The sequence below is a fragment of the Sinocyclocheilus rhinocerous genome, unplaced genomic scaffold, assembly GCF_001515625.1.
Source record: "Sinocyclocheilus rhinocerous isolate Xijiao unplaced genomic scaffold, SAMN03320098_v1.1 scaffold1548, whole genome shotgun sequence".
Lineage (NCBI taxonomy): Eukaryota > Metazoa > Chordata > Actinopteri > Cypriniformes > Cyprinidae > Sinocyclocheilus > Sinocyclocheilus rhinocerous.
This window is the reverse complement of record NW_015630996.1, coordinates 524,652-551,731: the sequence shown is the minus strand read 5'-3', so window position 1 is coordinate 551,731 and position 27,080 is coordinate 524,652. Positions and strand designations below refer to the sequence as shown.

Here is a 27,080-nt window from a genome sequence, read left to right as displayed (position 1 = left end):
AAATGACAGAAAAGCCATTTCTTACATTTACATTTATCAAGATTTCTGTTTAAAATAAATACTGTTCTTTTGAACTTTTTATTCATTAAAGAATCCTGAAAAAATGTATCACTGTTTTCACATAAATATGAAGCAGCACAACTGTTTTCTATTATCCACACAAGTTCCTATTATCAACATTGATAATAGGAAATTATAAATTTTTAGGTAATTCGTGTAATTTTATGTTTTAATATTGATTGAGTCAACATGGAATATTTGTACTTTTTAAAATGTATTTGTCAAGCTGCAGGGCAAGTAAAATAATGAAGGCAAAAAGGTGATTGATATATATATATATATATATATATATATATATATATACACACACACACCACTATATATATTTTAACATAGCATGTTGAAAAAAGGTTCATGCCCACATTATTTGTTACACAAAGTACACATCTCCCATTACTGGATGTAGTCTCAGAAAGGCCGTCTGTCCACTCAAGAGCTCTGTTCTGATCTTCCCCGAGGAGCCATTAGCTGCCCCTCGGCCCTCATTTGCTGTGACGCTGAGCTGAGATGAAGCACCTCAGTGCCGCGTGATTGAAGACGCGTCCCGCCGCTCGTCTCCTGATCTATGTCTGTTGGATTCTCAGTCTCTTAAGCCTACGCAAGCAATTCTGTAAAAGCAGCAGTGTTCATTAATTACAGATACACAGGACGCAGATCTATCCTGCATCGTTGTCCTCTATTGGCATTTTTAGGGCAATGATTATGTTTTGCTGCCAGTTTTATGTGTGTTCTATAGGTTACGCTTGTCTAGGGTTTGGATGGCTTTACTTGTGCCGCTGGTCTGTCATTTAGTCTGCTATTGCTGTTCAAATAGACTTAAATTATAGACATTAGTATTCCTAGATACTTAAATCAGAGAATTGGGGTCTAAAAGAGTTAATAAGATTTTTTGTTGTTGTTGATAATAAGTTAGTAAGATTATATGTGTAAGACCATACAATATACATTGTAAAAGATTTCAGTCAGCTAAAATTGAACATTTTAATTGCTTTCTTAACATTTTTCAGTAAAATAGTTAAATAATTTAGACCGCTTTGAATGTAATTACAAGAAAATCCAGATGAACCTAACCCTAGTGAAAAAATATACTGAAATGTATTTGAAATACATTTATTTCATGCTAAATATACTACAAATACATTTACATATTTTTGTGCTTAATAAAAATGCACAGCAATTGTACTGTTAGTATACTAAACTGGTATACTTTAAGTCTGCTAAACTGGAACAACTAATTTTGTGCTTAATGCACTTTAATTGTGCGGAAGTAGTTCTGAAGTCCAACTAAAGATATACTGAAGTATATTTGATTGGGCTAAAGTGGAACTATTGCTAGTATACTTCAGGTACACTTTAAATATCTCACATTTAAAGACCGATATCATCTAAAGATCACATAATTCTCATCAATAGTGACATTAAAAGACATTTTAGGCTTAATATTAAGAGATGTGCATTGTGCACAAGTGATACTCCAAATACAGTTTAATTATAATTTTGATATCAGTAAGTGTCAAGCGATATGTCAACAAATATGTTAATAGATTTGAACTTAGTATGAAATAAATGTATTTTAAACACTTTTTTACTAGGGAATTTTAATGGGTGGAACCAGATCTCTTGTTATAATGTTTTATACTACATTATAGGACAATACTGAATACAGATGCAAAACAGAAGAATTTATATTATAAAGTATCGTACAATAATATAATGTTTCAAAAGACAAAATGAGACATCACCTGGAAAACTTGCTTCTCTGCAATATTATACAAATATTATTCATTTTATCATGCAAAATTTTCTGCATAATTCATATACGTTCATAAACCAATTTCTTTTCTTATATTTACACTGTTTACATTTTTTCTACGCTAATAAAAAAAAAAAAAATCTAATAATGTTTTTCATTTAGTGGAATATACACAGTGGAAACTGTAAACTAATTTCACCAAGATCAAGATTTTGGGTTAAAAATTCAGTATACTGTGTATTAATGGGAAGTGAATGTTACCACTTTTTCATAATTTTCAATCACCCTTTTCTCTCAGTAATTCATTGCAGTGGCCTTCAAAAAGTATTTTATGTCTACACTCTTAAAAATAAAGGTGCTTAAAAGGTTCTTCACAGCGGACACTTTGCATAGAGTATGTAAACCTCTGCGGATTACTATGGCAAAGCTTTAAAATTCCAACTCCATTGGTGTACTTTTACAGTACTCATTGTAAGGATGTGAATACAAGTACAAGTATGCTAAGCATATCCAAACACAAGCTGCTGCGACGCACAAGCTTCGGTTTCTGTTTCAATCCGGAATCCAGAATCGCTTTGCATTGCAGTTCATTCATAGGTTGTAGCGATCGTTCTGGTAAAACACTGTTCTGCTAGTTGCTTTTCAGTTCTTATTCTTCCTGCATGCGTGAGTATGGATTCATAAGCGCGTGTTTTTGCATTTACACTGGCCTCAGCACTTACGGCTGTCAGCTTCAGTCATTATCTCTGCGGGGTTGTTAGTCAGACTCTTGGATCGATAGAATATGTACAGGACAGCAAGGGACGAGTTATGAAGCCATTAGCACTTGTGAATTATGGAAATCCCACCTAGAGTGGCCTGGCCTGGCCTGGAAGCCCCCAGACTTTTAATTAGAGCACTAGTGCAATGCGAATGCTAATGTGGAGCGTAGCGCTCTAAGATGTTTTTGTTGTTTTAATTGTGTCGAATCTTGGGTAACTGGTATTGTTTTAAAACGTTTAAAAGCTCTGTATAGTTTCTCAATGGTGTTGGTCCAGCGTTAAATCCATTTAAAGCTAGTCATAATGACAATTTTGTGTGGTAATATGCTGGTTTGTAAATTGCTGTATTCAATGCTTTATGAAATTACTTTAAATTGTAAATATATAGCGCTTCTTAACTGTTATTGAATCACCTTCTAAATTGTTGCGGAGTCACAGATGCTCAGAAATGTTATTAAAGGGATAGTTCACCCAAAAATGAAAATGTTGTCATTATTAACTCATTATTGTATGAGCTTCTTTCTTGTGTTGAACACAAAAGAAGATGTTTTGAAAGATGTTGGTAAACAAAGAAACCTCCTGCCAAACTCAAGTGGGCACAAAACACAGGAACTGTTCATTTCTAAAAGCTGTGTTCTCTGGTTTCACAATATACATTTAACAAAGACTTCAAGTATGTTCAGCGTGACTTCAGAAATACCTGAACAAAGCAAAATAGGACACAATCGAGAAAGAACACGAAGGCACTTCTCAAAGCTCTCAACTCCTGACTTTTAGGTTTACACTTTGCATAGAGTATGTAAACCTCTGCGGATTACTATGGCAAAGCTTTAAAATTCCAACTCCATTGGTGTACTTTTACAGTACTCATTGTAAGGATGTGAATACAAGTACAAGTATGCTAAGCATATCCAAACACAAGCTGCTGCGACGCACAAGCTTCGGTTTCTGTTTCAATCCGGAATCCAGAATCGCTTTGCATTGCAGTTCATTCATAGGTTGTAGCGATCGTTCTGGTAAAACACTGTTCTGCTAGTTGCTTTTCAGTTCTTATACTTCCTGCATGCGTGAGTATGGATTCATAAGCGCGTGTTTTTGCATTTACACTGGCCTCAGCACTTACGGCTGTCAGCTTCAGTCATTATCTCTGCGGGGTTGTTAGTCAGACTCTTGGATCGATAGAATATGTACAGGACAGCAAGGGACGAGTTATGAAGCCATTAGCACTTGTGAATTATGGAAATCCCACCCAGAGTGGCCTGGCCTGGCCTGGAAGCCCACAGACTTTTAATTAGAGCACTAGTGCAATGCGAATGCTAATGTGGAGCGTAGCGCTCGAAGATGTTTTTGTTGTTTTAATTGTGTCTAATCTTGGGTAACTGGTATTGTTTTATAGTTTCTCAATGGTGTTGGTCCAGCGTTAAATCCATTTAAAGCTAGTCATAATGACCAATTTTCATATTTTGTGTGGTAATATGCTGGTTTGTAAATTGCTTTATTCAATGCTTTATGAAATTACTTTGAATTGTAAATATATAGCGCTTCTTAACTGTTATTGAATCACCTTCTAAATTGTTGCGGAGTCACAGATGCTCAGAAATGTTATTAAAGGGATAGTTCACCCAAAAATGAAAATGTTGTCATTATTAACTCATTATTGTATGAGCTTCTTTCTTGTGTTGAACACAAAAGAAGATGTTTTGAAAGATGTTGGTAAACAAACAGTTGACGGTTGACAATAGCCATTGACTTACATTGTATTTTTTTCCATACTATAGAAGTCAATGGCTACCGTCAACTGTTTGGTTACCAACATTCTTCGAAATATCTTCTTTTGTGCTCAACAGATGAAAAAGAAAAACTCATACAGGTTTAGAACAACTTGATGATGAGAATGACAGAATTTGCATTTTTTTGGTGAACCGCCCCTTTAAGAATCAGAATTTGACACACTTTTATAGTAAAATATCCCTTTAAATGTCCTCAGCAACATGTTCCTCATTTCAAATCCAAATCAAACAATTCACAAACCTCTACAAGCGATTATATCCAGATATGACAGGGCCATGATTTTGAATGTATTGATTCATTCAATATAATCTGAACACCCCCATGCATAATTTACGCACGAGGGTTAAACCGTACGGCCCACCTGTCAATAATGGACTTGTTGTAGTTGATTCATGGTATGGTCAACATAATTTACTGTTCTCGAGGGCATCGCTTCAAACCGTGGTTCAATAGGAGGCCACGGAGTCGCTCGGCATCGATTCATCATTTAGCATTTGAGATTTTACAGATACACACAAACACTACAGTCTTTGAGATTTATGTGCACTGTTATTAGCATGCCAAGTTAAATGTGTATGTAGCCATTCATGTTTGCACTCGTTTTGGGGAATTATTTTACTTCGCAATGATGTGAACATACGTAGAACATAGTGAAAGAGTTTTTTCGTAGCAATTGTGAAATTAGACACATTGCTTATTTTATGTTAACCTTTTTTAAGTTATTTCTACTTTCTGTCTCTGACTTTCTTCTTTTCTTTTTTTTTATTAAAAAATTAAACTTGTTTGAGGCATTGTAATGGGATCTGCCAAGAACTGTTGAAAAATATATTCTATATTGTTATATAGTGTCTATCCAGAAGATGGATAGTGGTGAAAAGTTTCAGAGAAATGGTGACTGCTGGGCCAAGGGAAACTTGGACAGATCAGAACATTTGCCATTTGAAATGATAGGTTGTTCTTAGGTTTAAACACAAGCATAAATCGTACAACAGTCATATTCATACCTAAAAATTGCAGAAGCTGAAAAAACACTCTTGACTCTCTTAAGTGATTGACACACTGTGCCAAATATTTGTTTTTTTCCCCATTTTGTGACTTGTGACAAACCTTGTGTTTGGTAGATCTGTTGTAACGGATGTAAAATGCAGTAAGATAGCTGCAGTGCATTTACTTTAGCCGTACCTCACGTGCTGCTGAATGTTGGACTGGCCTGAAACAGTCTAAAGAAAGACCCTCTTACTGTACTGTACCTTCTGCGGCATGAATGTTTTTCTTAAATATATACGTCTTATTTGCGTCTTATTAATATGTCTTATTTCCTAATAAAATGTATATATTCATCAACTGAGAGGTTGCGTTGTTTGTTAACAGATACATTAATAGAATAAATGAATATTTAAATTGGGTAAACAAATAGTAACATCTATTCAAACTAAAATATTGAAATTATGATGTATTTTAGTTGTGATTGTATTTATTAATATTTTATTAAATATATGAACACACTACTGTTCAACAAGTCGGTAAGATTTATTCATGTTTTTAAAAGAAGACTCTTATGCTCGCCAAGGCTACATTTATTTGATCAAAAATACAATAAAAGCAGATATTTCGGAATATTACAACAGTTTAAAATAGTTATTTTCTATTTGAATATATTTTAACATGTAATTTATTCCTGTGATCAAAACTGTATTTTCAGCATCATTACTCCAGTCTTCAGTGTCACATGATCCTTCAGAAATCATTCTAATATGCGGATTTGCATATTATATGCATATCTGAGCAGCATTTATTTGAAAGATAAATCTTTTGTAACATTATAAATGTCTTTACTGACACTTTTGATAAATTTAATTAATCCTTGCTGAATAAAAGTATTAATTTATTAAAAAAAGAAACCTTACTAACATACCGGGGTCAAGAAATTGTACTGCATAGTAAGAAGAATGATAATTTTATTAAAATAAAAATTGATGATAATGAATCCTGATATGTGACCACAAAACCAGTCATAAGGGTAAATTTTTTGAAATTGAGATGTATACATCATCTGAAAGATGAATACGTGAGCTTTCCATTGATGTATGGTTTGTTAGGATAGGACAATATTTGGTCGAGATACAACTATTTGAAAATCTGGAATCTGAGGGTGCAAAAAAATCAAAATATTGAGAAAATCGCCTTTAAAGTTGTCCAAATGAAGTTCTTAGCAATGCATATTACTAATCAAAAATTAAGTTTTAATATATTTACAGTAGGAAATTTACAAAATATCTTCATGGAACATGATCTTTACTTAATATCCTAATGATTTTTGGCATAAAAGAAAAATCAATTATTTTGACCCATACAATGTATTGTTGGCTATTGCTACAAATATACCCCAGCGACTTAAGACCGGTTTTGTGCTCCAGGGTCACATATATTGAGTTTGTCTTGATATTTTTTGACACATTGCAACAGAGAAGATCCATTAATGAGTGTTTGGTCAGTTGTTTCACATCGACTCAGTTCACATTAATTGATCAATCCAAAGTCATTATCATTATGAGTCTATTTAATTGAGGTGTGCAGTTAAGATCCAATGCAGTGTCCATAACAAACAGATGCTCAGCAAACACACACTCACCCTCCCACCATCTGCTCTCTGATTTAGATGAAAGGATCTGAGATCTGACTAATGTCTGCCTGTAGACATCTGATCTCAAAGGAGCCATTAGTTAAATGAGATTCATCAAACTGACAATGACCACTTCATATGGAGCGCCTGCTGATTTGCTGTAGAATTATCAGAGTAGGTTTAACATTCACTGACAGTTCACACAGCCTCTTCAACAGGTTAAGCATTAACTTTAAGGCATTAGCTTGAAATGTAACTTCCTATTAATTGTGATAAAGATGATGAAAGCAATGTGAGTTGTGGCTTTATTTATTACTGTAAAATTGTATTAAATATAAGAACACTATTTTAGTTTGGGTTCGGTAAGAGTTTTAAAATAATTTTGAAAGAAATCTCTTATGCTCACCATAGCTGCATTTATATAATCAATAATACAGTAAAATCATTGTGAAATATTAGTCAAATTTAAAATAGCCGTTTTCTTTTTTAATTTACTATAAAATGTCATTTTTATTTTTTTTTTTTGCAAGTTGAGCATTAACTTAACAAAATACCCTTAAAAATGTTCACCTCTTAAAAACGTTTTTTACTAAAAAAAAAGTATGATGTTGAACAGATTTCAACATAACAGCACAAACTCAACGTTCAAAACAGTAATTTATTGGGCATTTTCATCATAATTCATTTACAGATCATATGTTATATGCCTTTTAGATGTTGACATTTGACTGTATTTGCTATGTATAACTGAATTTATGTAATTATTGGGGGAATATCTATCTACCCTGTCTTCAAGAGTTTTTAAAACTCAATAAATAATATTATCTCTTTGCAGTGCTTGTATGGCATAATTGAAAACATGCTGTTTTATTAGTAATCCCGATCTGATTCTGAACCCCTACTGGATTTATGGACTGAGAGAGCTGCAGGTTAGCTTAACTTCACTCGCACAACATGAAATGCTTGTAAACGACAGACCAAATGAGGATGACAGCTGACTTCATTTGCTAAACGAGACATGCCTGTCTGTGAACTCTGCTATTGCTGGACAAATTGAACCATTGTAAGGACTAACATAAACACATTTCATAATCATCCATTTTGGAAGAAAAAAAGAAGGAAGACTGTACATCTACAGTGACAAAATGACATAAAGAGAGTGAGAATGCAGTTCATTCATTAATTTATGTATCTGCTTGCATTTACTGGATCTGTTTGTTATAACTGGATCAGTTTTATCAAAAAGTATAATGTTGAACAGATTTCAACATAACAGCACAAACTCAACGTTCAAAACAGTAATTTATTGGGCATTTTCATCATAATTCATTTACAGATCATATGTTATATGCCTTTTAGATGTTGACATTTGACTGTATTTGCTATGTATAACTGAATTTATGTAATTATTGGGGGAATATCTATCTACCCTGTCTTCAAGAGTTTTTAAAACTCAATAAATAATATTATCTCTTTGCAGTGCTTGTATGGCATAATTGAAAACATGCTGTTTTATTAGTAATCCCGATCTGATTCTGAACCCCTACTGGATTTATGGACTGAGAGAGCTGCAGGTTAGCTTAACTTCACTCGCACAACATGAAATGCTTGTAAACGACAGACCAAATGAGGATGACAGCTGACTTCATTTGCTAAACGAGACATGCCTGTCTGTGAACTCTGATATTGCTGGACAAATTGAACCATTGTAAGGACTAACATAAACACATTTCATAATCATCCATTTTGGAAGACTGTACATCTACAGTGACAAAATGACATAAAGAGAGTGAGAATGCAGTTCATTCATTAATTTATGTATCTGCTTGCATTTACTGGATCTGTTTGTTATAACTGGATCAGTTTTATCATGAGCATTTATAATGTAACACATTATAAAGTAATGTGTTAGAAAGTAACACTTTCTATGAAGTCTTTAAATAATGCAACTTGAATGTTTTCGTAATCCCTTAATGCACAATCTGTCAATTCTGTTCTTGTAAATGCTGTCACCAGTTTCACTATAATAAATTATAAAGGTTTTTCATAGTTATATATTTTTTGTAACACACAATCAATAACAAGTGTTATTTATTAAATGTTATAATATTTTACAGAATGAATCATCATCAATAGTTCAGTATTTACATTTGTATTACAATGAGCATAATCTCTAGTCTAGGTGTTTTCTCAAATTTTTTTTTCTAGGGGCAATTTGACAATAAATTTATAGCTTAGATTTTTTTTTTTGCATAAATGTACTAATATCCACTGCCCAAAACATTTTGTAGTTTGTTACCTTTTACATTTTTATTTTGCCATTTCATCAATTGTTATGTAGGCTAGTTCATTTTTTTTTTACTGTTTACACTTGTACTAGTAAAAACCTAAAAAAAAATTTTCTCAAATTTTTTTTTCTAGGGGCAATTTGACAATAAATTTATAGCTTAGATTTTTTTTTTTGCATAAATGTACTAATATCCACTGCCCAAAACATTTTGTAGTTTGTTACCTTTTACATTTTTATTTTGCCATTTCATCAATTGTTATGTAGGCTAGTTAATATTTTTTTTACTGTTTACACTTGTACTAGTAAAAACCTAAAAAAATTTAATTTGACAACTTTTCAGTATCTTTTTCCTTGGTGAAAACGTTCAATAGACTTCATTGAAAGTGTTACCGATAACGGCTATATATTACGGTGTATCTGTATAATTTGAGGCCTCTCGTCTATTGGTTTGAATTCGCGTGAGTTCTCCTCAGATGTGATGCGGTCCCAGGCGCAGTACTGAGAAAGCTCTGCGGTGTTTGCGCAGCAGCTGTCGGATCTTCTCGTCGTCTGTGTCGGGGTCCAGCGGTTTGTTGTACTCCTCGTCCTCCACCTCGTTTTCCGAGCCGTCTCCTCCGCTCTCCCCCCGCGAGGCCTGTGTGGAGCTGGGCTCCGAGTCCGTAGCGCTCTTCTTCCGCCATTTTGTGCGCCGGTTCTGGAACCAAACCTGAGAGGAATCACAATGTCGCGTCAGAAACACGCAGCTAGGTGCTGTTAAAACTCATTACAGATCGTTAAAATAAATGCATTCTTATAACCAAAGTTTGAAAATGTTAGTAATGTAAACAGCACCTATTTATGTTCAGCTTCCCAACAACTTTAGCAAAGTTAGGCTACACCAATCAACAGTTACCCTGGTATGTTTTACAGCTATTGAATAATGCACATATGCAAACCTATTAAAAAAACGTTAAATGACTAGTATGTTATCTTACTTTAACTTGTGACTCAGTCATGCCTAGTGAGTATGCCAGTCTGGCTCTCTCTGGTCCTGCCAGGTACTTGGTCTGCTCGAAGGTTTTCTCCAGAGCGAAGATCTGGTGCCCACTGAATGTGGGTCTGGTGTGCTTCTTTTTCCCCACAGTCTCAGTGTGATGCCCGCCATCTACAGAGAAAACACAAGACTGTGTATCACAGCTAGTCCTGTATCTTCTGACACATTTGAAGAATTCAGGTGCAAAAACCTTTAAGTCCTCTGGGATTTTTCTTTTAAACAAGCATTTTAATCAGGCTCCTATCAAAATAACATTGGACAAAGGCATTCAGTAAATGACTAATAACATTTTGATTGCTATTAAAGTGAAATCACATAGGAGCCTGATAAAAATGCTCATTTAAAAGAAAAAATCTCAGACGGACTTGGAGGTTTTTGCATCTGAAGTCCTCATTTTATCCCACTTAATTTCTTTTTTCTATTTTGCCCTGTAACTTCAATCCATCAAATGATAAAATGGATGAAGCATAAATTGGTCAAATGGAAACAAATAAGTAAATAATTGAATTAGCATTTACGTTGTCATTTAGGCCTACATTTCATGTTAGAAACACTTTTACAACTTAAACTAATGGATGAAAAAATAATTATATTAATTGATCTTTAATAAAAAATAAATAAAAGAAACATCTGGGTTTATATAGAAGAATTTAAAGTTTTACTTTTAAGTCAACAAATTTCTATGGAAAATGTCAAATTGTTTAATTTTGTTATGTTATGAATATTTATTATATTTTATACACAATAATTTTAATATATTTAAAGAATATTTTATATAATTTATTTATATTTTACAAAACTTAAAATAATGAACTGTTTTAAAAGGATGACTTTTTTGCATTAAATCTTTTTATTTACTGTAAAAAAAAAGTAATTAGAAATATTCTCCACAACCATTCATTTAAATTTAATTTACATCATATACAGTAAGATGTATATAATAATATCACACTGATTTGTTAAATCTTTTTAACATTTCCACTGAAAGCATAAAAATAATGAACTGTTTATTAAGATGAAGTTTTTTTTTTCATTAAATGATTGTTTTATTAAATAGTTAAATTATTATACACTGTACTGAAAAAAGTTAAATTGTATTTAACTTTACATAATATACAGTCAATTGTATATACATCAATAATATCAGACTGACTGATATTATTAATGTATTTAGGTATTTTGACTGGACTGATATTCCACCTAATCAAGGTTTATCAAGTCGAGTCCTTAAATACAATGTAATTGGAAAACTTTTTAATGGTTTTTCTCCTGTTTGATATTCTTATTCAAACAATTTACAAAATGTAGTAAATTAGTGTGGTGAATGTCAATATCTCATCACACGTAATGCTCCAAATCAAACACACATATTGCACAGACTTACTGTTGGGACACTGCTGTCTGGCTCCTCTCCACTCGTACCCTCCGTCCACCCAGCAGCTGCTGCCTTTACCCTTCAGACCCGAACATTCGACTCCGGGTTTAGGGAAACTGCTCAGTCCCGATGGGGTGTAATCCCGGTTATAATACACCCCTGGACTGGGCACGGCCGTCCCGAAGCCACCCATGGAGGGGTACCCGGACAGTAGCGCAGGGGTTCCCGGGCCGCCCACCAGGGATCGACTCAGGATGTCGCTGATGCCATGCAGCGTGCCGGCCTGGAGCTGAGAGTTGATGTTGGCGGGGCCGAGCTTGTAGAAGGAGTTGGGAATGGAGTACTGGCACACCGGGGCCTTGATGTCTGAGGGGAACTGGTTCAAGCTGTTGTTGAAGAGGAAGGATCCTGAAATATTGGACTCCATGGACACCAGTGTGCACTTCTTCTGCTTCCCAAGACGACGATGATGGCGATTCAAGACTGATTTCTTACCAAGGTCCTGACATCAAGTACTCCGAAGGGTCTAGTCCAGTTCAACACAACCTGACAACTTTCTGTTGGAGTATTTCCAGGGCTCAGTGTGGTCCTCACATCACCCCGGAAATGTCTCAAAGATCAGGTAAGAGCCTGTGTTTTTACTTCCTCTTCTCAACTCTTTAACTAGTCCATAATGGATGCTGGATCCCAAAAGTGAACACCAAGCGCCACTCTCACTTTCACAGACAAATGTCCCACCACTGGCTCTCTGGCTGCAGGTCATAAATAAGATGCACCTTAGACCGCTGTGGCACTTTCTTCATAATGATGGACAGAATTAGAATGGCCTGCCTTGATTGGTTGAGCGCTCGACGTGCCTGGTCTCCTCATTGGTCTGTTCGCAGCAGGACAGCCTTTGATTGGTTGTCAACAGATTAATCGTTTTTTAAAAAGTCTGGGTGAGAATAAGTTGCTTTTTAATGGGGCGTCTGCCGTGGCTGTGGAGGAGCAGCTAGCAAGCGTAACACAGGGAAATGGGATTTTTGTCATCTTGTAATGGTCACTGGGAATGTATTACGTTGTCTTTTCCTTCATTATGATTGCATTTGAGAAGATCTGCTTTGGTGACCATGTCTGACAGATTTTTTTCTTTGCCATTTATTAGTACCAGACGGACAAGTGCAAAATCCCCCTTTCTCTTAGTTAATAGCATGATTTTATCATGAATTTAATTTCATTCGTATAGAGGTGGTTTTTAGGCAATTTCTTATCTATGTACACAAAGGTAATGTAAAGACAGTAGGATGTAATATGTCATGTAATAAGTGTAAAGGATTGACAGCAATGAAAACTCCTTTTTTGAGACCTGACCTTAGACATTGTCCTTGACTTTCTGGACTTAAGACTGTTTGATATTCTGTCCAGGACAAGAAGGGTTTTACAATTACTGTTTGTACTGAGCTATTGATTATGTCTAGGTTCATGCATAAATTCCTTAATTTCTTGACACAAGCATGGTGTATGTTTTTTTTCTTCTATGAGGTATAAAAAAGGTTGATATGTTAGAAAAAAAAAATCTTAAAAAAAAAAAAAAACATGGTAATTTTAGTGAAGGTCATATTGAAATATATGACCGTTATATTAAAAAAGCTGAAATTTAATAGTTTTAATGAAAATTTATATATTAGAAATGTATATATTAGAAAAAAATTACACCTTAAAGTAAAAATACAATAAAATATAATAATAAATATTAAAAAACAATTATTTATACTCACAGTATACTCACCATATTTGATGGTTTCTATAATGCAAGGATTCCCAAACTTTTTTTAGTCAGCCAAACCCCACTGACTTTTCTTGACATACCCCACTAAGATTTTATATTAATATAATAATTAATTCATAATAATTTATCAACACATTCGCATGTTCATGGTTCTCTGATGTTGTCGAATGGTCACTTGGCATGCAGGAAAACAAAAGATGTATTTTTTTAGAAAGTGTTTTATTTACATTTTATTTTAAAATTCTTTTAATTTTACATTTTAATAATTTAATTAATTATTAGCCTTTCATCAGCTCAAACCCCAAGTTAGGGAAATCCTGCTATAATGCATTAAAATTCCATAAAAAATTGAAAACCTCTTCCAGCAACTTTTAGGTTTTTATAAAGAAAAACTGGCATTAAATGACAAAATTCCCCAGCTGGGTTTTATTGTTTGAGTTGCTTTAATCTGATTTCCTTTGTAGAGGGTGATAGATGATCGCCACGATGTCAGATCAACAATCTTCCTATATGAAAGTCCTATTGACAATCCCCTATTAAGTGCATTAAGACAAAAGACCAAGCATGAGTAATGAAAGCGTGTAATAAAAAAAATTAAAAAACATTACAAATGTAAAGTAATGTGTCCTAATGCCAGTATGGCCAATATGTGCAGGTACTTTTATTTCATGTCTTGCTGTACTGTTTCATCTCTGGCAGATGTCGTATACAAAGATCAATCTAGGATTGTCAATGCTCAAAAAACAACAGCAAGTCTGTCATCAGCAGGCAAAGCAAGCTGCTGAACTTGTCTCAACCTGAACTTGACTTTGTATTAAGACATTTAATAGAAAGTGAAACCAGCCTATCTGTTCACTTTGGGGCTTCATATTATAATGTAGTATTACGTTAACTTAGGAGTAAAGGGACGTTTTAGGTCAAACAATTACATTCTTGTTTACACGTGACGGTGATCAGTGGGTTTCTTCATCCCAGCACTATCTATTCATCTGGGCTTTCTATGGGTATTTTTAGTTTTGTAAATGCTTGTTTTTTGCCATATGTTTGCAGAAAGCTGTTGCAAGTTCTTCATAAGACAAATTTCAAAGTAAAGAAGTAAAAGGTTTGTACAGAACTTTTCCATTATTCTGGAGAAAGGAATGAAATAAATGTGTTAAAAGCTGATAATTATACACGTTTTGACATCCTTTGGTGGAGAAGGCAAGAATTCAATTTCTGTGGAAATCTGTTTTCTGCAGATTTCTGCAGTCACAGTTTCCATGTAAGCTGACACTTGACTTTTTTTCCAAGTATGCAGTGATAAACCTTTCTGCAAAAACGGCATTATACTGCATTTGTTGCCACATTACATTTATTTCAGTTAGTGGCGCCTGGTTATTTTACAGTTTTTTATATGCAGTTTTGTGTAAAAGCGTCTTAATGATTGACTGAAAAATAAATAAGTGCAAAAATTGTGACTGATAATTTGACATTCGGTTCATTCGTCAAGCTTGGAGGGTTCGAAGCGCAGTGCATTGTGGGTTGCTGTATTGCAGTCTGCTCAGGTTGTATATTTAGGCAAATGTCTTCTGGGTATTCCACATATATTGATATACAGTGGGTACGGAAAGTATTCAGACCCCCTTAAATTTTTCACTCTTTGTTATATTGCAGCCATTTGCTAAAATCATTTAAGTTAATTTTTTTTCCTCATTAATGTACACACAGCACCCCATATTGACAGAAAAACACAGAATTGTTGACATTTTTGCAGATTTATTAAAAAAGAAAAACTGAAATATCACATAAAATACAAAAATAGGTAGTGAGCTTGTCATCTGAAGTCTCCTACAGTCCACAGCAGTTATTGATGTATTAAATATATAGTTCGCTGAACTGACCTGCTGCGTTGACAAAAGGTAGATCTCGTTCATTATGTCAGGCATGTTTCATCATTGTTTACTTGATCAGTTTCCGCACGTTTCATCAGTCCCGTTGATACACTGCATTGTTTCGCAGATGAAAGATGAGATGATGTGATAACAATGAAAACATTTTACAGAACCAATGCTATACAGAACATTAATTGGTTTCTTATTCATTTGAGATTTAATTTTTTATTTGGTTCTTTTTGTTTTTGTTAGTGTGTTAATTGCTTGATTCATGAATGTTAATGTCTGCTGAAGTTTTAAAAACTAGTAAACAGATGTTGAAAGAAAACAAAAGTCAAATTCTTTTGAGATGTCATGTAAGATCAGCTGGACTCATACTTTTGCTTTCGTTATGACAGTGTTCTTGCCACATACCTGTCTGTACAGAAAAGAAAACTGGGATGGGCTCTGGATCTGCAGGAGCTTTTGAAATGACGACCTGCTCTTTCTAGGTTTGTGATGATTTCAGAAAAAAAAGTATTGCAGTAAAATGGAAATTCTACAACAAAAAAAAAAGGGTGGGGGGTGTGGCACTATGGAAATTGACCATAAAAAATATAGTAAAAGTGTTTCAGGTATTACAGGATGGCATTTTGGTAAATGTATATTTAATAGATCATAACATATTAATACTACATTAAAAAATGATTAAAAAAAAATAAAGAAAAAATAAGATATTTTATATAATCAAAAAAGTATATATATAATTAAATCTGAACATCTGGGAACTCATTTAAACCATTTTATTATTTTACTGTAATAAATTAATTCATACTTTTTATTTATCTTAAATCTTCCACATTTTTACATTATTTTACATAAGAATTATTGTCCCTGCATCCCATTTTGATGGGAGATCTTATATCTCAGCATTAGATCCATTTGCATGCTTGAGACCCTCAAACATCACAAGGATACTACAACATTTAGTTTGTTTTCTTAAAAAGCAGTCATGGCACTATTCGCCACATGCCTTGTCTCATCAGTATTACAAAGTTATTTTTCTGTAAGCTGTCTATTGTAGCTTGATTTAGAAACTTGTTTGCCTCTTTTCAGGACACTGATCTGCAAAACAAAAATGATCTCACTGGTTAATCAAAAGCTGACTGTCTTTGTTGTTCTCCAGCACGTGTCTTGAAGTATTGCAGTAAATAGCAAAATAGTACATTTTCCAAAGAACTCAACTCCTTTAGACCTTTGTTCATTATGTGAAAGTTTAAAAAATCCCAAACAATATTACACAAATAATATGACATTGATATAACAAACATTATGTAGTTTTAATAATTTATGCTTTAAGAAATGCATTAAATGACCATGTTGATTATAGTGCTGTGTTACAGCCATACATTTCATCATCCCTGAGGTTACAAATTGTGGTGCATTGTCTTTATATTCAACTAGAAACCAGGTGCTTTCCAGTCATGTCAACAGTCAGAAGCAGACATGCCTGTTTCCTCTAAAGGGTGGAGATTTTGACAGAGTTATGCTAATATGCATGTCTATCTACATTTCATAGACAAGTATGAACAACAATGATGAACCAGAGATGAATCCGAGTTGTTTGGGCATACTAGAGCTTTAAAATAGCCTATTTATACAGTATATTTACAAGTATAAATATAAGTTATTTATTTTTATATATAAGATTTATAGTTGAGATTTTCATATACAATTTACCTTTAAATTCCAAATGTAAAATGTAGATTTCAATTGAATTGGATAATCTTGTACCATATTGATATAAAAATGCAAAGAAAAAGAAAATATATTCCATTCGTTGTTATTGACAACTTAAAGTGCATTAAACTTTGCATTATATTATCATTATTATTTCCTATACTGGGGTTCATAAAGGAACTGCAGGGGGTTTGTGAGTTTAATAAAAAGCAAATAATTAATTAAATCATAAAAATGTAAAATGTAAATAAATCATTTTAAAATAACATAAATCAAAATAAAACACATACTAAAAAAGATAAATATTTTATTTGTTTACCTGCCTGTCATGTGACCATTAACCAATGTCAGAGAACTGCAAACATGCAAATGTGATACCTAATTATTCAAATATTTATTTCAAAATACTCATGGGGTACTCATAACTCAAATAAAAATGAACGTGTTCATCAGTAGTTGATGTAATGTTGAATTGCTAAGAAAACACTTGATAAAACTGAAATTATTTTGTCAATCCAGTGGTCAAATGTTGTGTGGCCTTTCAAATTTCTGTGTAATTATATCCACCTGACTAGTGACTGTTTTTTTTTTTTTTTTGTGAATGTCCACAAAACTGGAAGACCAAGTTAAATATATTATCATTTCATTTAGGAGTAAAATGTGATGTGATGATCTCAACAAGTTTTACTCCACCTAATTCTCAGGTAGCACATTTCTTAGAAAAAGAAACTTGAACACAAAGACACACTTCATTTGAATCAGGATTGGCTTACCATGCAATTAAAAAAAAAAAACACACACATCTTATAATATAATTCGTTGTATGGAAAATCCAGAAACATCAGTCAGCCAGTAATTTCCCTCACTCTGCTCCTGCACATAAGCTCGTCCCCTTTTTCTTCTTTTAACTTTTCATTCAGCCAGAGCAACTTGTCAAACAGGCTTTTGTGCTCTGCTCTCAGAAGTGCTTGGACGATAAAAGCGGGAGTAACACAATTCGGTTTTAGTTGCATTTACCATCTTGAACATCAGTGCCATTTCATGAAGCAAAGACAGACCAGCAATGAGTGAGTATAACACAAAAAGTGTCTCTATATACTGTAGGTTTACTGGTTTGTCAGACTCACTGTGCGATTCATTTGTATCATTTTAGAGCACGATCGCATGTGTGGCAGTCGATGTCTGGGTCCGATGACTTTCAGTGTGGACCTGACAGGCCAACACGTGACCCTCAGCCAAGAAGGACAACTCGCGTCCAGAGACACCTCGTCCTTTATGAACGGTTTGGCGTTTCTCAGCCGCACTGTAAAGGTGGATGAAAAGCTGTGTATACGTATTGAGGACCGCACCTCGTTGTGGGATGGAGCTCTTCGTGTGGGTTTCACCAGCTTCTGCCCACAGAGAAACAGTTTACCACCTGCCTCAATACCATACCTCAGGAACACACGGGGATACTGTGTTGTGCCAGTGCCTGAGGACTTGTGTAGGTGTGGTGTACAGCTTCAGTTCTGGATAAACTATGCAGGCATGGTTATTGTTCAAGAGATAGGTGGGGAGAAATATTACCTCAAAGCAGAAGGACTGAACCTGAATAATCCGCTGTGGGTTTTCATTGATCTGTACGGGAGCACAAGCGCCGTCCGCCTTCTGAGTAAGTGTGAGAAAATAACTCATTTCAATTGTCAATTGCTACGTGAATCGGTTTAAAAATATCAAATCTTTTGTAAAAATGTTGAATGTGCTGTAGGATCAAGGAGGGGCAATCGAACATCATGCCCGGTAGACAGTACATCTGTCATCAACTGGCTAGTGAGAGCAGTTGAGCGACAAACATCAGAGGAAGAGCATAGCTATAACCATAAAACAGGTGATAATGTTTTCTTAAGACACTGAGATCAAACATGAATCATCTATCAAACAACTTTTGTCTTTGTAGTTTTAGCACCCGGTGTACTGATATTATTGACCTTGATTCCATTATACTTAGAAACCAGAAAGGTCCAGAAAACGTCATCTTACTGGAAAGCGAGTCTCTTCCTTGTACAGTATGCCAACCAGACGACCATCCCAAGCCCCCGAGAATGTTCAGAACTCACAAGAGCTGGTTTAGGTACATTATCTGGCCCCTTTCAGCTTAAAATACATCACCAGCATTGACAGTTCTCTATGGTACTCATAACTTTGTGCTAAAATGAACACCAGTTGGGAATCTTATGTTTTCTCTGTTCGCATTCTAGGCGTACCTGTTCAGGCGTCAAGACGGGTAGATCTACACTGGACTTGGCAAGAGCTGAAACAGTTAATTTGCTCCAGATATCCTTTGGTCGACCTGGATGTGATTGGTTTCCAGTTTGCGAAGGCTGATAAGCATGGACGACTTTGCAGATTACATGCAAACACTCTGAAGAAAATAAAAAAGGAGCTGGCTGACAACATACTTTATATAGTTCCTAAGACAGACATTGTTCTAAATGAGGTATAGTAGAACATTCTTATTTACTTTTAATTTAATCAGTTCGTAAATACTGTGGAAGTGCCACTAAAAACTAAGGTGAATGCAGTGGCGGCTCGTGGGTTTTAAAATAGAGGAGGCACACTAATTGTATTGGTCTGGGGATCCCCGCCGATTATTATTATTATTTGCTTAACCACTTTAAAATGGCTTTTTGGTTGCTTTTAGTCAGAAAACGTAAAGAAAACGACACACATACAGCAAGATAATATAATTTCACTTACCTGGCCTATCACTTGAAGCAAACATCCATCCCTTCTTATCTGTCTGTTAAAAGAGCCGACTGCTGTAACGTTAGCCTGTATCCAGCTTAGGCGTGTTCTCCCTTTATTTTTAATTTGTATATATACTGTTTGAATGATAGCTTGATAAATCTGTTGGCGATCAAATATTCATTATCGCTACTCATAAGTACTTGGTACATTATCAGCGCAGCGGCAGACGTTCAAACTAATATCACGTAATTTACGTCTCTATGATGATTGGTTGATATACTAGAAGGGAGGCTAGCCTCCCCTATGAGGTTTCTTTTCTCAACACTCCTCAGCGGGTTGTAATTACATCAGCAGATTCGGCACATTCGCGATAGAAAAGCGTCGCTTTCCAACTTCAGTAACATGTTATGGTATTACAGCTGTGAAACTACAAACAAAAAATACAGGTGCTGAGATATGAACTTAAATTAATTGTGAATTTTATTAACATTAAATCGCCCCCCCCCCATTTTCACCTCAAAATTTTGGGGAAGCTGTGCCTCCCCTGCCTCCCCCGACGAGCCGCCACTGGGTGAATGTTTAAAGGGAAAATTCTTTTGCAACTGAAAGGGCACTTTTTTGCAACTGAACCTGCTAGTTGACATTTACTTGACAATACCAAACAATTAAACTGTGCTATTTCTTTTTCACAGATGATCACGCACACATTATCATCATTCGTGAATGCAAATGCTTTCACACAATCACGTTCTCCTCCACCTGTTCCTGCACAACAGAGGCACCGGTTGACTTCAACCAGCAGTTTTCTTTCAGATTCAAGCCGAAACTCTTCAATGGTAATAATATTTATGATAATCTTACATATTATTTTACATGATTATTATATACATAATAAATACACACAAATTTACACACACCTTAAACTGGAGTATAACATTGACATTGCAGAAAGGCAGCATAAAGCATGATTCACTTCTCTTCAACAGGAGGACATGGACTTTAGCTCTTTGCTCAGAGAGTTCCAGCACATGCATCTCAGTAGCAGCGAGCATGTTTCAGTATTGGTTTCTCGTAACAAGGTGCTGCAGAGTGCTAAAGAAAATTCTGTTTCCAACTCTAATTTCCCTTGGACCAAAATCCCTCTCGTGACATTTGTTGGTGAGGAAGCCCTTGACTGTGGAGGTCCACGGAGAGAGTTTTTCAGGTATTCTTCTTACAAACAAGAATAAATATTCTTTTACAAGAAGTAAAAGAACAGTTCTCAAACATGACTAGTAAGGTCACAGTTTTGTTTCACATCTGTGGTTTCTCCTTTACCTCTGCCTCAGAATCTTGATGATGGAGGTGCAGAGCTCGCTGGGCATCTTTGAGGGGCAGCCTGGACACTTGTTCTTCACCTATGACCAGATGGCCTTGGAGGAACACAAGTATGAGTTGGCGGGGAAGCTGATTGCGTGGTCTGTGGCTCATGGCGGCCCAGGACTCAAGTCTCTTGACCCCTGCCTGTACCAGCTGATGTGCACCCAGGAATGTCAACTGGTAGACTTTGACTGGCACCTAATACCAGATGCTGACATTCAGGACAAACTACAAAAGGTTTCTCTCCATTTCTTTATCAATCCATTGATCTTCGCCCTTCTTTAACTGGAAGATCTCTAATCATTTTATCTTGCTTTTAGATTTCATCATGCAAAACGATGGCAGATCTCCAGAGGCTGCAGACAGAGCAGGGTGACTGGATCTGTGAATGTGGTTTCCCTGGAATATACAGACGTGAAATTTCCATTCAAGATGTGCCAAAGATTTACTCCTTTGCAGTTCGACACTACATATATCTGAGGTATATAAAACTGAAGTTATTCTTATTGATTTGACTATCACTCATTTAAATGAAAAAAGTTACTATGTTTTTATCAAAGTAACACTCATTTGACAGTTAGTTCTGGTCCTCTATATGGTCTGATTGATTGAGTTAATATTTAGTAATGTGTTGTGTTGCTTAAGTACAAAAATGGACATTTAACAGCCTGTGTTAATTTTTGCAGAACATCAAATATGATTCATCAGTTCACAAAGGGACTGAATGCTTATGGACAGTTCTGGGATATGGTAAGAACTCACTGGGTTGAGTTTTTGCCCATCTTTACCAACATGCATGAGCCCCTTTCCAGAAGCACATTTAGAGACCTGTTCCAAATCCACTGGAGTAAATCAGGGACCAAGAAGAGGGAGGCTGAGGAAGAGACTATACACAACTGGGAACTGGTACTTAGGATGATTGAAGGTAAGTTTCCTAGTTATTAAATGAACTGTGAATAATGGTGCATCATTGTGCTTGTAATTGTCAATTCGTTTGGACTTGAGCTTGTAATTTTCCCTCAACAGATAAAAAACCAAAAGCTCCACAAAACGATTTGCAATTTGAGGAAATTTTGGCTTTCATAACTGGAGCGGGTGAAGTCCCACCACTTGGGTTCTCCCCGAAGCCCAGCATTCACTTCTACCAACCAGAGCAGCGTGGATGCCGTCTACCGTTTGCTAACACGTGCATGATGGGATTGTTCCTGCCCAGGGTTGTAAAAGATGAAGTGGAACTTTACAGGATGCTCCTGAGAGCGATCAGAGACTCAGCTGTTTTTGGGAGAACATAAATGTATATAATTCTTTATTATAATGTACACGGTCACATCCATAATTATGTATATTTATAAGCTTTATTTCATTATTTATTTCATTACTTAAGAAGAAAGCACTTATGCACTTACTGTATATTTTTGACATAAATATATTTTGCATTCTATGCCAGATAATTTTTTTTATATTTGTAATATATACAATATATTTATATTTTATATTTGTAATGTTCCATTTAAACGTGTTACATTTACGACAGTTTACAGATCGAAGAGAATAGGACCTATCTATCAATCATTATTCTGTAAACCTGTTTTACCTGACAGACCTATGCAGTAACACGGTCTACCATATCGTTTTCTGAGCTGTGCTTTGGTTTCGCTTTTTTGCTTACTTACTTACTTACCCTGTCAAAGAATGCTTCGGTACGCTGAATAAACTGGAAACGGCTTATTATCTAATCTTTAACGTGTTTTCCATTAAAATATTTATTTCAGAGTGAAACAGAGAGTTTACAACCTGTTTTGTTAGAGACGTCGAACAATTTTGAGATGGATAGAATTACAGCACCTACTCATTTCTATGGTATCCACAAACCGCGAGTGACTGTCAAAGCTGTAATGTGGCACACGTGATCCAAGCTGACCGTTATGTTTTCTCCAATGGCAGAGCCGCGGAGGATGGTTTCTCGTATCCACTGCTATCCACATCCCGCTCAGTAACGCCAGCCCTACTGTAGCTCTTGCTATAGGAAAATGACTGGTTGGCAAACTATTTTCTGCTCTTTCAAGCGGCTCACGTGACAACGTAAACTAATAAAGATAAACTGTCACATGACTTCCTCGAAATGTCTACACTACAGAGTGTAATATAAGTAAATATAAGTGTAATCAATAAGCTGGTTACCTGGTTACTGCTGTATGTCATGGGATTTATGACATCGATTGATTTAAATTGAATATATACAGGTGCATCTCAATAAATTAGAATGTCGTGGAAAAGTTCATTTATTTCAGTAATTCAACTCAAATTGTGAAACTCGTGTATTAAATAAATTCAATGCACACAGACTGAAGTAGTTTAAGTCTTTGGTTCTTTTAATTGTGATGATTGCCAAAATCATCACAATTAAAAGAACCAAAGACTTAAACTACTTCAGTCTGTGTGCATTGAATTTATTTAATACACGAGTTTCACAATTTGAGTTGAATTACTGAAATAAATGAACTTTTCCACGACATTCTAATTTATTGAGATGCACCTGTATATATAGCCTAACATAAAACAAGTAAAGATTAATTCAGAAATAGGCTATTTACCATAGAAAACACCACATTTTGAAAGAGAATTATATTTCTTTTTCCCAAAAGCAAATTCAGAATCCATAAGATTTGGGCATGTAATGACCTACGAAATCAGTAGCCTAGTACTTCAGAACTTTTCGAGGCAATTATTTCAGTAAATTTCCAACAGGATGAAACATCTTTAATGTACAGTAGCCTACTTTGGATCTGCATCCTGTGCAATTCCCAGAATGAGATGATTCATTTCTAAATCTGTTCACTTACATGGAATAAATACTTTCTTACATGTTTTATTGTGGACAGTCATAATTGGTGCAAAAGTTCAAAGTTAAAAAGGTCTGAATTGCAAAATTTCAAGGTTCAAAAAGTTTGAAACTACAAAAATAAGAAAATATTCTGATAATTTATTTGCAGGGTACTGACAGCTTTATTATTGCAATTATATATGCTTAATAAAAAGGTAATAGATGAAACAAAATTACTCTATTTAAAAGTATGTCTATATGGAGTAGCTAGTGTCCTTCAAACAACACGGAATTGCAAACACACACACACACACACATATATATATATACATACATACATACATGATGGCTTCCGGAATGCAGACCTTATGTGCAAAAAGTGTTAATGTAGATAAAACTGTTTTTCCCCCAGGCAACATATATTAAACCAGAGTTCTAGACTGAATAAGTTTAGTGATGTTGATGTTTCAATAAGGCATATTCTCATATGGCAATTAGGTTGTAAATTAAAGGGGTCATATGATGCGATTTCAATTTTTCCTTACTCTGTGGAGTGTTACAAGCTCTTGGTGCATAAAGAAGATCTGTAAAGTTGTAAAGACTAAAGTCTCAAATCCAAAGAGATATTCTTTATAAAAGTTAAGAGTCAGCCACACCTACCTAAAACGGCTCGTTCTAACACGCCCCCACATGTCTACGTCACGATGTGGGAAGATTTGCATAACGCCACCCAAATGTTCACGCAAAGAAAGAAGGCGTAACTTTTATTCTCGCTGTAGTATTGTTGCTGCCGCCATGTCGTGAAGGCGCTGTGTGTTTCGTTGTGAAAGCGAACCTACTTTGTTTGGCCTTCCAAAAGAGGACGATATCTGCTTCGTCATGCCTGGAGCTGATCCGTGCTGGTTGCTGAGGAAATACATCAACTTCGTGCTGTGGATCGCCGGATCGGCTTTCACCGTGGACGAAGCGGAGTCCAGCCCGGGGTCGTCACATGTGGTCGCCGCAAGCCCTCCGGACGCTTCTTCGTCGAATCCGCCAGCCTCCGCTCACTCAAGCCTGCCTGCCTCCATACACAAAATAATGTTCTTTTTAGCAGCATCATATGACCCCTTTAAAACAATGTCCTATCCAACTGCAGAATACTCACACAAAATACATATATCTTTCCCCACATTTATGTTCTGAGCTTCTGTTAGTAATAAACTTATTTACTTTATGCTCTTCATCTATGAAGCTTATCTATGTAGATAAGCTTTACAGAAAATACAGCCTGTATCTTTTATGGGCATTAATAAAGGCATATTTCACAACATCATTCACATCTATGAAGTGAAATGAAAACATTATTGCATTATAATGACACAGAAGCATTAGAAGGCATCCATTAATTGACTCACACCTCCACAATATTTACTGACAGACTTGTCCTTGACTTGTAACTGTGCACTTGATTAAGAAGCTCTAAGCCAATTCAGGTCACAATGAGCTAAATGAAGGCACTTTGCACCTCAACCCTGCTAGTTGATAATTTCTTGACAATACTATACAGTTAAACTAGGCTACTAGTTTTCACACATGACCACAAACTCACTATCATCATTCGTGAATGCAAATGCTTTCACACAATCACGTTCTCCTCCACCTGTTCCTGCACAACAGAGGCACCGGTTGACTTCAACCAGCAGTTTTCTTTCAGATTCAAGCCGAAACACTTCAATGGTAATAATATTTATTATGATAATCTTACATATTATTTTACATGTGTATTTTATTGTATATAAGAAATACACACAAATTTACATACACTTTTAAAGGCAGCATAAAGCATGATTCACTTCTCTTCAACAGGAGGACATGGACTTTAGCTCTTTGCTCAGAGAGTTCCAGCACATGCATCTCAGTGGCAGCGAGCACATTTTAGTATTGGTTTCTCGTAACAAGGTGCTGCAGAGTGCTAAAGAAAATTCTGTCTCCATAATTTCCCTTGGACCAAAATCCCTCTCGTGACATTTGTTGGTGAGGAAGCCCTTGACTGTGGAGGTCCACGGAGAGAGTTCTTCAGGTATTCCTCTTACAAACAAGAATAACACAAGTAACACAAGTATGAGTTGACGGGGAAGCTGATTGCGTGGTCTGTGGCTCATGGCGGCCCAGGACTCAAGTCTCTTGACCCCTGCCTGTACCAGCTGATGTGCACCCAGGAATGTCAACTGGTAGACTTTGACTGGCACCTAATACCAGATGCTGACATTCAGGACAAACTACAAAAGGTTTCTCTCCATTTCTTCATCAATCCATTGATCTTCGCCCTTCTTTAACTGAAAGATCTCTAATCATTTTATCTTGCTTTTATATTTCATCATGCAAAACGATGGCAGATCTCCAGAGGCTGCAGACAGAGCAGGGTGATTGGATCTGTGAATGTGGTTTCCCTGGAATATACAGATGTGAAATTTCCATTCAAGATGTGCCAGAGATTTACTCCTTTGCATCTTGACACTACAGGTATACAGTATATAGGCCTAACTGAATTTTTTCTTATTGATTTGATTTAAATAATAAATGTTACTATATATTTTTTTAATCGAAGTAACCCTCATTTGACAGTTAGTTCTGGTCCTTTAGATGATCGGTTGAGCTAATATTCTAATTTGCATTTTGAGGAGATTTTGGCTTTCATAACTGGAGCGGATGAAGTCCGACCACTTGGGTTCTCCCCGAAGCCCAGCATTCACTTCTACCAACCAGAGCAGCGTGGATGCCGTATGCTAACTGTTATGAGATGAGAGACATGCGGATCCATATGCAAGCTTTTATTAAGAGACGTGGTTTTAACAGGCATGGGTCAGACAATGGCAAACAGGTATATCGAAGGCAAGGCAAGAGATAAATCCAGGTAGAAGGGGAAGGTCCAGGCAGGGGCAAACAGAGTCAGAAACAGCAAGCAAAGGGTTAATCCAAGATACGTGGCGTGAATCAGAGACCAGGAAAACAGACAAGGCAAGACTAAGACTAGACTAAGAAAACTATGAAAACGTAAACAGGCTCGGTAAGGTAGCTATCCGCTAAACAGGGATAAACGCAAAACAATACACGAGACTAAAACAGAAAACACGGAATGGCTCG

At 35.6% G+C, this 27,080-nt stretch overlaps 3 protein-coding genes across 4 annotated transcripts in view; 2 read left to right on the top strand and 1 right to left on the bottom strand.

The window, feature by feature from the left end:
- Positions 1-12,326, top strand: part of LOC107740985 (type I inositol 1,4,5-trisphosphate 5-phosphatase-like) — a 32,778-nt gene extending 20,452 nt beyond the window's left edge. For both annotated transcript variants that reach the window (XM_016553554.1, XM_016553553.1), the window contains one exon: positions 12,316-12,326. The gene's annotated coding sequence lies outside the window, so the exon portion shown is untranslated. The remainder of the gene's footprint in view (positions 1-12,315) is intronic.
- Positions 9,748-12,113, bottom strand: LOC107740986 (homeobox protein Nkx-6.3-like). The gene is made up of 3 exons (XM_016553555.1): positions 11,696-12,113; positions 10,253-10,422; positions 9,748-9,984 (listed from the first exon to the last, which is right to left on the bottom strand). The coding sequence occupies exons 1-3, from the start codon at positions 12,111-12,113 to the stop codon at positions 9,748-9,750; spliced, it is 825 nt and encodes a 274-aa protein (XP_016409041.1).
- A 5,668-nt stretch (positions 12,327-17,994) lies between the features above and the next one.
- On the top strand, positions 17,995-22,615 carry LOC107741000 (uncharacterized). The gene is made up of 11 exons (XM_016553575.1): positions 17,995-18,111; positions 18,198-18,695; positions 18,792-18,911; positions 19,032-19,154; positions 19,282-19,520; positions 20,464-20,607; positions 20,758-20,975; positions 21,100-21,367; positions 21,451-21,611; positions 21,817-22,055; positions 22,157-22,615. Exons 1-11 carry the CDS (start codon positions 18,108-18,110, stop codon positions 22,420-22,422), a joined length of 2,280 nt encoding a protein of 759 aa, XP_016409061.1. The 5' UTR covers positions 17,995-18,107; the 3' UTR covers positions 22,423-22,615.
- Positions 22,616-27,080: the final 4,465 nt, after the last annotated feature.